Source organism: Syngnathoides biaculeatus, chromosome 3 (assembly GCF_019802595.1).
Source record: "Syngnathoides biaculeatus isolate LvHL_M chromosome 3, ASM1980259v1, whole genome shotgun sequence".
Classification (NCBI taxonomy): Eukaryota; Metazoa; Chordata; class Actinopteri; order Syngnathiformes; family Syngnathidae; genus Syngnathoides; species Syngnathoides biaculeatus.
The window spans coordinates 3,222,726-3,238,049 of record NC_084642.1 but is presented as its reverse complement, the minus strand read 5'-3'; the positions used below and the strand labels follow the sequence as shown (position 1 = coordinate 3,238,049).

At 49.7% G+C, this 15,324-nt stretch overlaps 1 protein-coding gene across 5 annotated transcripts in view; it reads right to left on the bottom strand.

Moving 5' to 3' along the window:
* The window catches only part of scube2 (signal peptide, CUB domain, EGF-like 2), a 67,163-nt gene that overhangs the window by 50,444 nt on the left and 1,395 nt on the right, over positions 1-15,324 (bottom strand). For all 5 annotated transcript variants that reach the window (XM_061814911.1, XM_061814907.1, XM_061814909.1 and 2 more), the window contains exons 3-6: positions 12,957-13,082; positions 11,149-11,283; positions 9,088-9,213; positions 8,876-8,992 (exon numbers count right to left, since the gene is read on the bottom strand). In XM_061814911.1, the coding sequence (XP_061670895.1) occupies positions 8,876-8,992; positions 9,088-9,213; positions 11,149-11,283; positions 12,957-13,082 (504 nt within the window). The remainder of the gene's footprint in view (positions 1-8,875; positions 8,993-9,087; positions 9,214-11,148; positions 11,284-12,956; positions 13,083-15,324) is intronic.

The following is a 15,324-nucleotide window of genomic DNA, read 5'->3' as shown; positions in this document are numbered from 1 at the left end:
ATTTAACAATTATGTATGTGTGTAATTATAATATTTGAAGTCATTATTCAAAAAATTATAATCTAAAAATATTTATTCATTACATTTTATATGTATTTATAAATATATAAAAATAATGAATTTTAACAAATTAAATGTATTCTTTATTTTATATAAAAATAATATTAAAAATAATTGTTTTTCGTAATATATATATATATATATAATATTTGAAGTCATTATTCAAAAAATTATAATCTAAAAATATTCATTCATTACATTTTATATGTATTTATAATATATAAAAATAATATTAAAAATAATTGTTATTCGTAATAATATATATATATATATATAATATTTGAAGTCATTATTCAAAAAATTATAATCTAAAAATATTTATTAATTACATTTTATATGTATTTATAATATATAAAAATAATAAATTTTAACAAATTAAATGTATTCTTTATTTTATATAAAAATAATATTAAAAATAATTGTTATTCGTAATAATATATATATATATATATATATATAATATTTGAAGTCATTATTCAAAAAATTATAATCTAAAAATATTTATCACATTTTATAATTATTTCAGATATATTTATTTATAAATGTATAAAAATAATAAATATACTTTTAAAAATTCAATTTATTCTTTATTTTATATGAAAATAATATTGAAAATAATTGTTTTTCGTGTATGTAATGTCTGAATATATCATATATAATGCTTGTTTTAATTTTTTAAAATGGTGCAATTGTGGTTCGAGCCCAAACATCAGTCAAATCCATCAATATTTCACAAAATATGAAAAATAACATTCACTTACACGACCAGGAACGTTTTGAGTGGAATAATGGCCGTCCACCATGTCCAAATTGCACTTCACTTTAAAAAAATACCAAAAAATGAAGTTCCGTAGTTCCTGGCCTACAGAGCGCACCTGGTCATAAGGGTCGATAGCGATTTCAACAGTAGCACCACGCTAACGCTAGCCCCGCGCTAGCGTGAAACTCTTTAAACTCTGCGTACCGTGGCTTATAACCAGGTGCGCTAAGGCTAGTGCCGCGGTAACGCTAGTGCCGCGCTAACGCCAGCGCCGCATCACTGCATAAACCGCAGGGATGAAAGCGTGTGAAAAAACTCGCAGCTTGTAGGCCGGAAATTACGGTTAATCAGTCGTTCCTCTGTGTTGTGCTTCGGTGGAGGATTTATTTTGTGTGTGGTGTTTACATAATTCACCCGCGGGACCTCGAGTTGGGGTGCGGGGTTCCGCACGGACTGTTTTTGTTGTTGCGCTTCCGGAGCAAAAGGTTAACAGAGTTCCCGCCGTTATGCGAGTAGTTTGGTGATGTCGAACAATAAAGCAAGTTCTGTTCCTGTGTCCGACACTCCGCCTCCTTTTCTCCGGCGCTACACTGGTGACCCCGACGTCAGTCCCGGCGTTTTCGAGACCGAAACGAACATGGCAACCGCCATCCTCAAATTGCCGGAGTTTTGGGAGACGTCCGCGGCAGCGTGGTCCGCACAGACGGAGGCTCAGTTCGCCCTCCGCGGGATCTCGGATGATTCCACGCGTTACTACCACGTCGTCTCAGCACTCGGGAGCTCAACGGCGGCCAGAGCAGTGAACTTCATCACCTCTCCCCCGGCCCGAGATAAGTATGCTGGGATCAAGGCTCACCTTCTCAAGGTTTTTGAGCTTTCACGGCCGGAGCGTGCCCGACGTCTGTTGGCTATTAATGGACTGGGGGACAGCAAACCTTCCGAACTCATGGAAATGATGCTAAACCTGCTGGGCACGGAAGAGCCCAATTTCATTTTCATGGAACTGTTTCTCAGGCACATGCCGCCGCATGTTCAGACCTGGCCGAGGAGGCCGACCGTTTCTTCCTGGCAACCCAGCGCCTCTCCCCTGAGACGCTGGCCGCGAGGCGCAGTTACTCGCCTCCGGGTCCCCATCGCCGCCGACGGCCGTGCTGGCACAGGCTTGTGCTACTTCCACGCCCGTTTCGGTGCGAAAGCGAAGAGGTGCCGCGCCCCTTGCAACTAGGACGCGTCGGGAAACGCCAAAGGGTTAGGGTTAGGGTTAGGGAAGAGCCGGCTGCTGTTCGTCAAGGACAACCTTTCCGGGCGCAAATTCCTTTGCGACACCGGCGCCCAGAGGAGCGTCCTGACGGCCACTGCGGAGGACGCCGCTGGCGGGACTCATGGGCCACCCCTGCTGTCCGCTAATGGCTCCCCTAGCCGCTCTTATGGCATGAGGACTGTGGACTTGTGTTTCGGGAGTCCCTCTCCTCGGCGCTGATTTTTTTTGTGCCCACGGGCTGCTGGTTGATGTTAAGAGGGGCCGTCTGGTGGATGCACTGACTTTTTCCACGGTCGCCTGCGTCCGCAATGAGGCGACTTATGGCGGTCTCTCCAGTTCGCTATCGGACGGCACCAAGTACCAACTCCTCCTTGGTGAGTTCCCTGCCTTGACACGGCCCACTTTCTCCTCTGCCACGACTAAACATGGGGTCGAGCACCACATTGAGACCAAGGGCCCCCCGATCCACGCGAGGGCCCGACGGCTTGATCCCGAGAAGCTAGCAGTCGCTAAGTCCGAGTTTGCCAACATGGAGCGTCTGGGCATCGTCCGCCGCTCGGATAGCCCGTGGGCCTCGCCACTACACATCGTCCCTAAACCGAGTGGCGGGTGGCGACCGTGTGGTGACTACCGCCGCCTTAACGACGCCACTACGCCCGACCGCTACCCTGTTCCACACATTCAGGACTTCTCAGCCCACCTGGCAGGCAAAATCCTGTTCTCCAAGGTCGACCTGGTGCGCGGGTATCACCAGGTTCCCGTGCACCCCTCAGACGTTCCCAAGACAGCTGTAATCACTCCGTTTGGACTGTTCGAGTTTCTGAGGATGCCGTTTGGTTTTAAAAACGCGGCACAATCTTTCCAGCGTTTAATGGATTCTGTGCTCGGGGACTTGCCATTTGTGTTCGTCTATTTGGATGACATCCTCGGAGGATGAACATCTGATGCACCTCCGCGACCTCTTCGCAAGACTTGAGCGGCATGGCCTGATCATCGACCCGGCGAAGTGTGTTTTCGGGGTGCCCTCTATCCAGTTCCTCGGGCACCTCATAGACAAGAACGGCGCCGCCCCCCTTCCGGCAAAGGTGGAGGCCGTCTTTTCCCCGACCTCGCTGGGCTCGGGGCCTCCGGGAGTTCCTGGGGATGGTGACTTTCTACCACCGGTTCATCCGCCGGGCGGCCCACATCGTGCGCCCGCTCTATGAGGCTCTTAAAGACAAGGCCCCCAACCGGGACGTTGAATGGACGGCCGAGAGGATGGAAGCCTTCGAGGCTACGAAGGCCGCGCTGAGTCGTGCCGCTACGCTGGCCCACCCGACCCACGGGGCCCCTGTCGCTCTCACTACCGACGCATCGGACTACGCCGTTGGAGCCGTATTCGAACAGTGGGTCGGCGGCGCCTGGCAACCGCTTGCCTTTTTCAGCCGTCAGCTGGTGCCCAGGGAGCGCAAATACAGCACGTTCGATAGAGAGCTCCTCGGCCTCTGGCTGGCGATCCGCCACTTCCGCTCCCTATTGGAAGGCCGTGAGTTCACGGCATATGTGGACCATAAACCCCTCACTTTCGCCATGTCCAAGGTGGCCGAGCCGCGGTCCGCCCGCCAGCAACGCCAACTGTCGTTCATCTCTGAGTACACTACGGACATCCGACACATCGCCGGCAAATAGTCGCGGACTGCCTCTCCAGGGCGATCGTCGGCACTGCGCATCTGAGTCTCGACTACTCCCGCATGACCGCAGACCAGGCCTCGGACCACGGGGTGCCGGTTGCTGTGCGACCTCTCGGCTGACCAGCCTCGGCCGCTGGTCCCTGCAAACTGGCGGCGAGCTGTTTGCGAGGCGGTCCACAACCTCTCCCACCCCGGAAGGAAACCGTCCGTGAGGCTGGTGGCCCAGAAGTTCGTGTGGCGCGGTCTCAAGAAAGATGTGCAGGCCTGGGTCGACTCGCGCGTGGCCTGTCAGCGGGCTAAGGTGCATCGCCACACAAAAGCCCCCTCGGAGCCCTTCGCTGTCCCCGAGAGGAGGTTTGACCACGTCAACGTCGACTTGGTAGGTCCACTTCCTCCCTCGCACGGATTCACCTACTTGTTCACCACGGTGGACAGGACGACCCGCTGGCCCGAAGCCGTTCCACTCTCCTCGACAACGTCGTCAGACGTGGGCCGGGCGTTCATCGGCACGTGGGTTGCACGCTTCGGGACACCGTGCGACCTTTCCTCAGATCGTCGCCCTCAGTTTACCTCTGAACTCTGGAACGCAGTCGCTGAGAGTTTGGGGGTCAAGCTGCACCGCACTACCGCCTCTCACCCCCAGGCGAACGGTCTTTGCGAGCGGTTCCACCGCTCCACGAAAGCAGCCCTGCGTGCCGGCTTGACGGACGGCAACTGGTTGGATAAGCTCCCGTGGGTCATGCTCGGCCTCAGGTGCGCCCCCAAGGAGGACCTGTTCTCCCCATCCGCCGAACTCGTCTACGGCCAGCCACTGCGGGTCCCCGGCGAATTCATCCCGGACGCCACAGCGCCCTGGTCCGCAGCCAGGCAACGGTCCTCCCTGCCGGAGGCCGCAAAAGGGTTCGCGCCGGTTCCCACGTCGCAACGTGGCACCCCAGCTGCCCAGCTGCCCCGTCACCTGCGCTCTGCGGATTTTGTGTTTGTTCGTCGTGACGCCCACCGTGGACCTCTCCGCCCCCCATACGACGGGCCGTTCAGGGTCCTGGAGCACGGGGATAAGAGCCTGCTCGTTGACATTGGCGGCAGACCCGAGACTGTTTCCGTGGACAGGGTCAAACCCGCGCACCTGGACATTGCCCAGCCTTTGGGGTTGGCCCTCCCCCCGCGCCGGGGTCGTCCCCCTTTGCCCTGTGCCCCTGCGCCTGCCGGGGTGCCCTTGACCTTGACCTCGAGCTGGGGTGCGGGGTTCCGCACGGACTGTTTTTGTTGTTGCGCTACCGGAGTAAAGGTTAACAGAGTTATGTTCCTGTGTCCGACACGTGTACATTTTTGTTCTTCTGCTTGGACCTTGTAAGGCGACACATTTTTTTTATTGACAATCGCAATTTTCGGCTATCTCAGCACATCAAGCGCGCCAATCTGGAGCGAAAGAGTCACAGATCCAGTTCTCCCGGACCCCGGAACACGCGCATCAAGGCCGCCGCGTCGGAGCAGAAGTATCACCCGACACCCGCGGCCCGATCCCGATCCTCCGCCGGTCCGCTCGGAGCTTCCGTTGTTTTCATTTATCCGTCAGAATAATCCGCGCTCGACTAAAGAAATCAAGTTTGAAACCAAACCGGCCTCCCCCCGGCCTGCGGCCCCTCGTCGACTTGCGGTCGAGTTTTCGGTTCTATTTTGACAGGAAATATGACAAAACACGCTGAAAAAGTATTTGAACAAGCAGTTTCGCTCTGGACCTTCTCCCCTGTGCAGCTTTGAGGTTTGGCAAAAGATCCTCCGCCCCGCTCGCCATTTGTGTTTTTCTAGCTGCGCCATTCCACCAAATGGAAATGTTCTGCATGCCTGTTGCACAACTTCGTACACCCCAAAATGAATCTTGACAACGTTTGGTATCTTTGGAGCGTGCCGCGCGCGAATTCACGACGGCCGACCCCACGAGGACGTCCGCGGGCTTTTTATAGCCCGAACGCCTCCCTTGACGGATCTTTGGGGAATCGTGCGGCAATTCTATTTTGGACGGCTCGCCAGCCCTTTGTGAGGATTTTTTTTTTTTTTTTTTAATACGAAACTGCTGACCGATCATCTTTGTTTGAAAACAGTTCGGATTTTTTTTTGGGAGCCAAGCGTGAAAAGCCATTTGAGCATTTATTCGCTATCGTTCACATCCAGTTCCGTGTCGACTTACCAGTATGCTCTTTATCCTCACAAGTGAGCTCACACCGGCTTTTACCACTTTTGTGCTTTTAGTACGACCTTACATGTGAGCATTTATTCCATCCGTCCGTCATCTTTTTGCCGCTTATCCTCACTAGGGTCGCGGCAGGTGCTGGAGCCTATCCCAGCTGTCGACGGGCAGGAGGCGGGGTACACCCTCGGCCCTCGTGAGGATAACCGGCAGAGAAAATGGATATACAGCCCCGTCTCCTGCCCGTTGACAGCAGTGATAGGCTCCAGCATTCCCCGTACCCCTTGTGAGGATAAGCAGCAAAGAAAATGGATGGGTGATTGTATTGCATTTAACTAGTCCATCCATCCATCCATCCATCCATCCATTTTCTTTGCTGCTTATCCTCACAAGGTTCACGGCGAGTGCTGGAGCCTATCCCAACTGTCGACAGGCAGGAGGCAAGGTACACCCTGAACTGCTCCAGCACTCCCCGCGGCCCCCGTGAGGATAAGCGGCAAAGAAAATGGATATACAGCCCCGTCTTCTGCCCGTTGACAGCAGTGATAGGCTCCAGCATTCCCCGTACCCCTTGTGAGGATAAGCAGCAAAGAAAATGGATGGGTGATTGTATTGCATTTAACTAGTCCATCCATCCATCCATTTTCTTTGCTGCTTATCCTCACAAGGTTCACGGCGAGTGCTGGAGCCTATCCCAACTGTCGACAGGCAGGAGGCAAGGTACACCCTGAACTGCTCCAGCACTCCCCGCGGCCCCCGTGAGGATAAGCGGCAAAGAAAATGGATATACAGCCCCGTCTTCTGCCCGTTGACAGCAGTGATAGGCTCCAGCATACCCCGTACCCCTTGTGAGGATAAGCAGCAAAGAAAATGGATGGGTGATTGTATTGCATTTAACTAGTCCATCCATCCATCCATTTTCTTTGCTGCTTATCCTCACAAGGTTCACGGCGAGTGCTGGAGCCTATCCCAACTGTCGACAGGCAGGAGGCAAGGTACACCCTGAACTGCTCCAGCACTCCCCGCGGCCCCCGTGAGGATAAGTGGCAAAGAAAATGGATGGATGGCCCCATCTCCTGCCTCTTGACAGCTGTGAGAGGCTCCAGAACTCCCCGTACCCCTTGTGAGGATAAGCGGCAAAGAAAATGGATGGATGATTGTAATGCATTTAACCAGTCCATCCATCCATCCATCCATCCATTTTCTTTGCCGCTTATCCTCACAAGGGTCGCGGGGAGTGCTGGAGCCTATCCCAGCTGTGAACGGGCAGGAGGCGGGGTACACCGTGAACCGGTCGCCAGCCAATCGCAGGGCACATGGCGACAAACAGCCGCCCTCGCAATCACACCTTGGGGCAATTTAGAGCGTCCAATTAATGTTGAATGTTTTTGGGGTGTGGGCGGAAACCGGAGTACCCGGAGAAAACCCACGTTGGCACGGGGGAGCTCGTGCAAACTCCACACAGGCACGGGCCGGGATCGAACCCGGGTCCTCAGAACTGTGAGGCCAACGCTTTACCGGCTGAACTGAGATTGGACCAGATCGGGCGTTCTCAGGTTTGTACGGCCGTGGGCAGCATTTATTCCATATCGTCGATATCATTACTATATCCCTGATACCGAATAAACGCTCAAACAGTTTTTGCTATCCCGAGTCACGCTGGACCGACCGTAGTTGAAAGACATCCTCAGCGGGCCGAGCGCTCCATCCAATGAGCTCAGGACCTTTTTTCTGTTCTCTGATTGGTTGGACCCAACAAAGTCCAGCCTCGGTTCTGGAACAAATCGGGTTTTTTTTCGCTTCTGTTTTCAAACGAAAATCGGTACTCGAAGGCCCCCGACAAAACCCGGAAATAACAGAACGCGCGCGGCCGGACCAGCTGACCCACGACGCTCATTTTTATTGTGTATAACGCAGACTTGGGAAATATCGATTCATTTTTCAAACAAATCGGTTCTCGAACCGCCTTCTGGAAGGGACTGTGGTCCAGAACCGAGGTTGTACTGTACTGCAATTCATTGTTTAGCTGCGGTCTAAACTTTTTTTTTTTTTTTTAGCAGTTGCGCGGGGGTGGGGGCAACATATTTTTGTGGCGGGCCACATTGTAGTTACGGTTTCCCTCAGAGGGCCGCTATGACTGTGAAATCATAAAAAAAAAAAAAAAAAAAAAAAATTCATCGCCTCATCATATTCACAAATTTCTGAACTCGTTTTGGAATCAAAAAAATCAAGGTTAATATGTTTTCCAGCAACGGTTGATGTTTGCTGTTTGCAATTTCTCGACGTTATCGCCTACGTTGGGACAATTTGAAATTGTGGTACGGATTTGAACAAGAATCACGGAAGTTGACGCACATGATTTGCCTTCGGGGGGGGGGGCACGTAAGATCACGCGGCGGGACGGATCTGGCCCCCCGGGCCTCGAGTTTGACGCCTGCGCAGTCGCGGATGCACGGAGGTTCCAGTGACTGCAATGCAACTAAACGCACAACTGATGTTTAATATTCACGAATCCCGTTCATTGGTCATATTTACTTATTACATATTGTAGTGGTACGATCGCCTGCTGCGGCGCGTGATCGATTCCCGCTCGGCGTCGACATCTGCCCGGCGACCGTTTTACGGTGTAGTCTGCCTCTCGGCCGAAGCTAGCCGGGACAGGCCCCGGCTTTCCCCGCGACCCTTGTGAGGATAAGCGGCTTGGATAATGACATTAAATACTTCCTTGATTTCAACTCCACTTATTGTCTACCAAAATGCATTTTTTGGTGTTAACTGCTGAGTGTCCTGCTTTGCTTTTCATTGGATGGGGATCGAGTCCGCCATTATGGAACGGATTAATCGCAAAACGCCGCATTTTAAAATTTTCCGTTATGTTTTTGTCGTATTATTCAAGGGACGGCGTATTGACGTGCGTGTGTGTGTTAGAGACTCACCAACGCAGGACCTCCCGTCAGGTTGCAGGGCGTACCTGACGTGACACTTGCACACCGGCGCGCCGTCGGCGTCCTCGCAGGTGTGCTGGCACCCCCCGTTGCCATGGTTACAGGTCACTTTGGGGGGGGGACAAGAACACGCAACCGTGAGCGATCGGCACGCCGGGGGCGACCCCGGCGGCTCTCGGCGGTTGGCGTCGTCGCGCACGTACGGGTGCAGCCTCGCTGGTCGCGCGCCAGCTCGAATCCCGGGCGACACTCGCAGGCCACGCCCCCCTTGGGCGTCTCCTTGCAGATGTGGGCGCAGCCGTGCTCTTTATTCATGCAGCTGAGGCCCTCTGGGGGGGGGGGGGGGGGCGAGACCAAAAACACAATGAGGCGCCGGGGCTGATTCTTCTCACGCACGAAAACGTCAACTGTTTACGACGCTCGGTTTCGTCTTTTCCCGTTCCAATGAATGGAAATGCGTAAAAAATAAAAAAATAAAAAGTGAAAACATTTTTACAGGGGATTGGTACTCAGTGCGGCGGTGCCTCGGTTCTCGACCACAATCCGTTCGACTAGGCCGGTTGAAAAGTGAAATGTTCGAAATCCAAGGCGTCTTTTCCCATTACAATTAATGGAAAATGAAATAATGCGTTCCAAGCCGAAAAAAATGTTTGTTTTTTTTTTTAAACGATTTTAAAGCTTTTCTTGATAATAAACACCATAGTAGAAATACATGTACAGTTTAAATAGTTTATATAATTAAATCATTTAAGAAATATATTTATTTTTTGCTTAAGACGTATGCTTTAGTAGTAGAGCACGCTAGGCTGGGAGTGCATTGCCGTTATCTGTAGCGACTCGGCCCCCAGCCTTGTAAACCAACCAACTATTTTCTTAGCCGGTTATCCTCACAAGGATCACGGGGAGTGCCGGAGCCTATCCCAGCTGTCAACGGGCAGGAGGAGGGGTACACCCTGAACCGGTCGCCAGCCGATCACGGGGCACATAGAGACCACACTCACAATCACACCTACGGGCAATTTAGAGTGTCCAATTAATGTTGGATGTTTTTGGGATGTGGGGGGAAACCGGAGTGCCCACCCGGAGAAAACCCATACAGGCAGGAGGAGAACATGCAAACTCCACACAGGCGGGTCCGGGATTGAACCCGGGACCTCAGAACTGTGAGGCCAACGCTTTCCAGCTGCCCCGCTGTGCTGCCCTTGTGACATAATAGAATAATAGAATGACTTTTGTCACAGTGCATCAATTGAATGTTGCTGCTTCTGGCATTCCTGCTCTGGCCACATGGGGCACTGAATCCCACTTCAGTTCTGGTTCGAAGCAGTTCTCACTGTTCTAAGTTGTGCAGCGTCCACGCAGCAACCAATCAGATTGTAGCCAGGCGTGGCCTGCCTCCAAGAGGGATTTATAATAACACATCATAGAAACGTGTTGACTCCTCTCTGGTCATCAGTACGGCACTAACGTGAGTTGCTCTACGCAGAGGACAAAGAATAGATGACTGTGCGTACTATTATGTGTTGTTTATTTGTGTTCAATCAGATTCTTCAGAAGTGAATGCACATATGCTAATTAGCAGAAGCATTAAGCTAGTGGACTAAACGGCAAAGCTACGTGGTCGCGTTGCGTTCTTTTTGTTCTACGCTGCTTTGCGTGGCGTGTGTTGAGTTGCGTTCACCGCAACTGCTCAGTCCTCGCGAGACAAATCAAAAAAAATATAGATAAAAAAAATTGTTTGAAAGACGGCTCGCATCTCGATAAATTCGGAAGTCGAGTAACTTCTTTCTGACACTTATTTTGTTCTCGAGGATGCAGACGTCCTCTGTTGCCTTAGCGTTACGCCGCTTGCGGTGGAAAACGGATGCCGGCTTGACGCTGCCAAGCCTCCTTGCGCAAGCGTACTCAAATCTCACATCAACAGCGTTTGAATGCAGACGGAGTGGACAAAAAGACCTTTGCGAGTTTCTTCAATATCCTTGATAACGCGCAAAATACACATACTAAGACGCTCTTTGTGCTCACTAGTAATGAACTAGTAATTAACCAATAATTAACATCTAGCCCTGAATTCCCAGACATCTGGTGCATGGCTCACTAGTAACAGTTTTCGAACTGGCGTGACAAAATCTCACCCAGTTGTGAAAGGCAGTAGTTGAACAAAATCTTTCAGACGATGCAGAACGGCGCGGAATTGTCAAACTAGCGAGCGCGACGGAATCGGCGTTCCCGAAGGGAGGGGGGGGGGGGGGGGTGTCACTCACCGACGGAGCGGTGGATGCACGTGTGCTGGTTGTCGCTGAGGAAGAAGCCGTCCTTGCAGCGGCACTCGTAGCTGCCCATCGTGTTGACACAAGTGTGCTGGCAGCCGCCGTTGTTGAACTTGCATTCGTCCACATCTGAAAAGCGGAAAAATCGGAGACATTTAGCGAGGATTTTTTTTTATTTTTTTTTTTTTTTTAATATACAAAAGTGGTGTACAAACCGCCAACCGGGGACATGTGTACTGAAATGGGCGGCGCGGAGCCTCAGCTGGAAAGCCTCAAAGTTCTGAGGTCCCGGGTTGGAACCCGGACCCGCCTGTGGGTTTTCCCCGGGTGGGCACTCCCAATTGGACACTCTAAATTGCCCCTAGGTGTGATTGTGAGTGCGGCTGTTTGTCTCCATGTGCCCTGCGATTGGCTGGCGACCCTCGTGAGGATAAGCGGTGAATGGATGGATGGATGTACTGAAATGAACATTTGAGAAGGCCGTGTGCACGGTGAATATAAAATGTATGAGTCAGCGAGAAATGCATCGTAGCTCTGGTTGATCCACCAGCGCGGCAGTTTTAGAGCGCCTCGTGGTTGGATGTGAGTGTGCGCATCTCACGCAGGGCAAGGTGAGAGAAGCGATAAGGGGACAACGCAAGTCGGCATGGGCTCGGACTCTTGGGCTGGTGTGGCCGTTTTAGAGCGCCTCGTCGTCAGCATTACGAGAACAAGCCGACTTGGCAGCCGGCGTGTGGAACGGGGCTTCCCGCCGGCGTAGCCACTTTAGAGCGCCTCGTTGTCGCAATGTGGAAAAGCCCCGCGACACTACCAGATATATTTTTCATAGCTCAAACCGTTTTGTTTATGGCCAGAAGAAAAATGTTCACCTAATCGGCATCCAATTTCAGTCGTTGAAGTGATTGAGTGGGGCGTGGTTTCAGGACATTCAGAAGACACGCCCACAAATGTCTCATTTTATCATACTTGAAGATTATTTTTCCCCAATCATTTACATTTTTTAAGGGTCGTTAATATGCTTCTCTGTGGTGTGTCACATTTACAAGGCATCAATTTTTTTTCACTTTTCAACATGCACAACTAAAATAGTGTGGTTGCAAAAGTGTGCACACCTCATAAACGGGATACGTTCAGAATGAACCAGTCACATTCGAACTGACGTCAAATGAGAATCAGCGCACACCGGCTGCCATTTCAAGTACATTTTAATCGACCCACAACAAAGTTCAGATGTTCTAGGATGCTTTTCCTGACATTTTTTTATGACCATTTCTAGCAGAAACGTGAAAGTTTGGCATTCGTGATTTGTATTTTTTGCATACGCGTAGCATTTCGTTAGTTCCACCGACGGACTGTTAAATGAATTAAAGGCGGGGGTGGGGAGAGGAGTGGGGAGTGGGGGGGGAATCAAAGCGTCCCTTGCGTTTTTCGATTTTTCTGTGGAAAATTATTTGGACGCCTCGAATCAATCAGCAAATGCGAATCCATCACATCATTGTTTTGTTGATTGGCCCAAACTTACCGTAAATACAGCTTGCTCATTGCGCCCCCGTAACCCCCCCCCCCCCCGTCCCTTGCTCATTTCATTTCAGACATAAATATTTATCTGGCTTTTGAGACAGCGCATGAACAAAACCAAAACTATTTGTATTAGGTTACGTTTTCTCCCAGTGCGCGAGTTTGAAAGCAAGAGAAGAACTCCCGAGTCGGTGTGAGAACGTTCGCCCGGAGCCAACACAAATGCGACGTGCGCCATCAAAATCCCCCCCCCGAACTCGCGCAGCCCCCGCAGCCCGTCTTACCTAAACAGTCGTGGCCGTCGTGGGCCAAATTGAAGCCGTCGTAGCAAGTGCAGCGATAATTTCCTGGGATATTGTTGCACTCGTGTACACAGCCGCCGTTGTAGTCCGGGTCGCATTCGTCAATGTCTGACGGGGGGAAAAGACGTTGAGCAACAGGAGTACGGCACGGCTCGCCTGGCTGAGCTCATTTCGCGCTAATGATGCTACGCTATAAGAGGGGCCCCGGCGTTCGCCCTCGCCTCTCTCGCGTGCACAACTGAAAGGCTCTCAAAAGCTGACGACGCCTCGATAAACGCAAGGAAAACACTTGACACGCATGATTTGCCTTTGCTCGAATGAAACTCTCTCACTCGACTGATGCTCTCACACATACCACGGAAGCGCTCTCATTCGCACGATGTAAGTGACCTGCACTGAAATGTAAACGTTCGGAAGCTTTCGCACGCGTCGGAGAAATGTTTTTCACTCACACACACTGAAATGCACTCACACATTTTTAAACGCTCTCATGAATTGCACTCACACTCACTACCGAAACGCTGTCATATCCTGTGCCACCAAAACACTTTCATACACATTACTCACACGTCCAAACTAAACACTCTCACACACTTGTAAAATGCCCTTCCACACTCTCATATTTATTGGCTCATATTTGCAACAAAAATAGTCTTACCTGTAATCTTACACATTACTGAAACTCTCATTTAAGTCCTTGAAACGCTGCCACATGCAATACTGAAAAGCTCTCATACACACCCCAAAAACTCTTTTTAAACGCTCTCACATATTGCACTCACACATATTCTGTGCCACTAAAACACTTTCAACACATTACCCACATATCCAACTGAAACGCTCTCACACAGTACTAAAATACTCTTGCACGCACTCATGACATTTATCGGCTCATATATGCTACAAAAACTCTTACCTGTAATCTTACACATTATTGAAACTCTCATTTAAGTTCCCGAAAGGCTCTCACACTCAAATATTGAAACGCTCTCAAAGGCTGACGACGCATCGATAAACGCAAGTAAAACACTTGACACACATGATTTGCCTTTACTCGAATAAAACGCTAAACTCTCTCACACTACTGATGCTTTCACACGTACCACGGAAGCGCTCTCATTCGCACGATGGAAGTGACCTGCACCGAAATGTAAACGTTCAGAAGCATTCGCACGCATCGATGAAATATTTTTCACTCAAACACAGTCTAAAAACATTTTTTAAACGCTCTCGCATGTTGCACTCACACATATTCTGTACCACTAAAACACTTTCAAACACATTACTGTAATATTCGCTTACACACAATGAAAATCCTTTTACGCAAAAAACTGAAACGCTCTCACACACTTCTAAAATGTTCTTGCACAGACTCATGATATTTATAGGCTCATATATGCTACAAAAACTCTTACCTGTAATCTTACACCTGATTGAAACTCTCATTTAAGTCCCTGAAATGCTGTCACATGCAATACTGAAATGCTCTCAAAGGCTGACAATGGATGGATCAACGCAAGTAAAACGCTTGACACGCATGATTTGCCTTCGCTCGAATGAAACGGTAAACTCTCTCATACTACTGATTCTCTCACACATACCACTGAAGCGCTCTCATTCGCACGATGCAAGAGATCTTCACTGAAATGTAAGTGTTCAGAAGCGTTCGCACACATCGATGAAATGTTTTTTACTCACACACAATGAAATGCACTCACACGTTTTTTTTAAACGCTCTCGCGTGTGGCACTCACACTCATTACCGAAATGCTGTCATACCCTGTGCCACGAAAACACTTTCATACACATTACTCACACGTCCAACTGAAACGCTCTCACACACTTCTAAAATAATCTTGAACACACTCATGACATTTATCGGCTCATATATGCTACCAAAATACTCTTACCTGTAATCGTACACATTATTGAAACTCTCATTTAAGAACTTGAAACGCTGTCACATGCAATACTGACAAGCTCTCATACACACCCCAAAAACTCTTGCATGCATTCACTTTCACACGCGCAAATAAAACACTGACATTTTTTTTTTTGCTCATATGCACGACAGAAATGCTCTCACACACTTTTGAAACCCTCTCACACAAACTCCAGACGTTTTCATACACACTACAAAGACTATTACACATACACACATCCAATTAAAACGCTCTCACACATTTCTAAAATGCTCTTGCACACACACATGACATTCATCGGCTCATATATGCTACCAAAATAGTCTTACCTGTCATCTTACACATTACTGAAACTCTCATTAAAGTCCCTGAAATGCTGTCACATGCAATACTGAAAAACTCTCATACACACCCCAAAAACTCTTGCA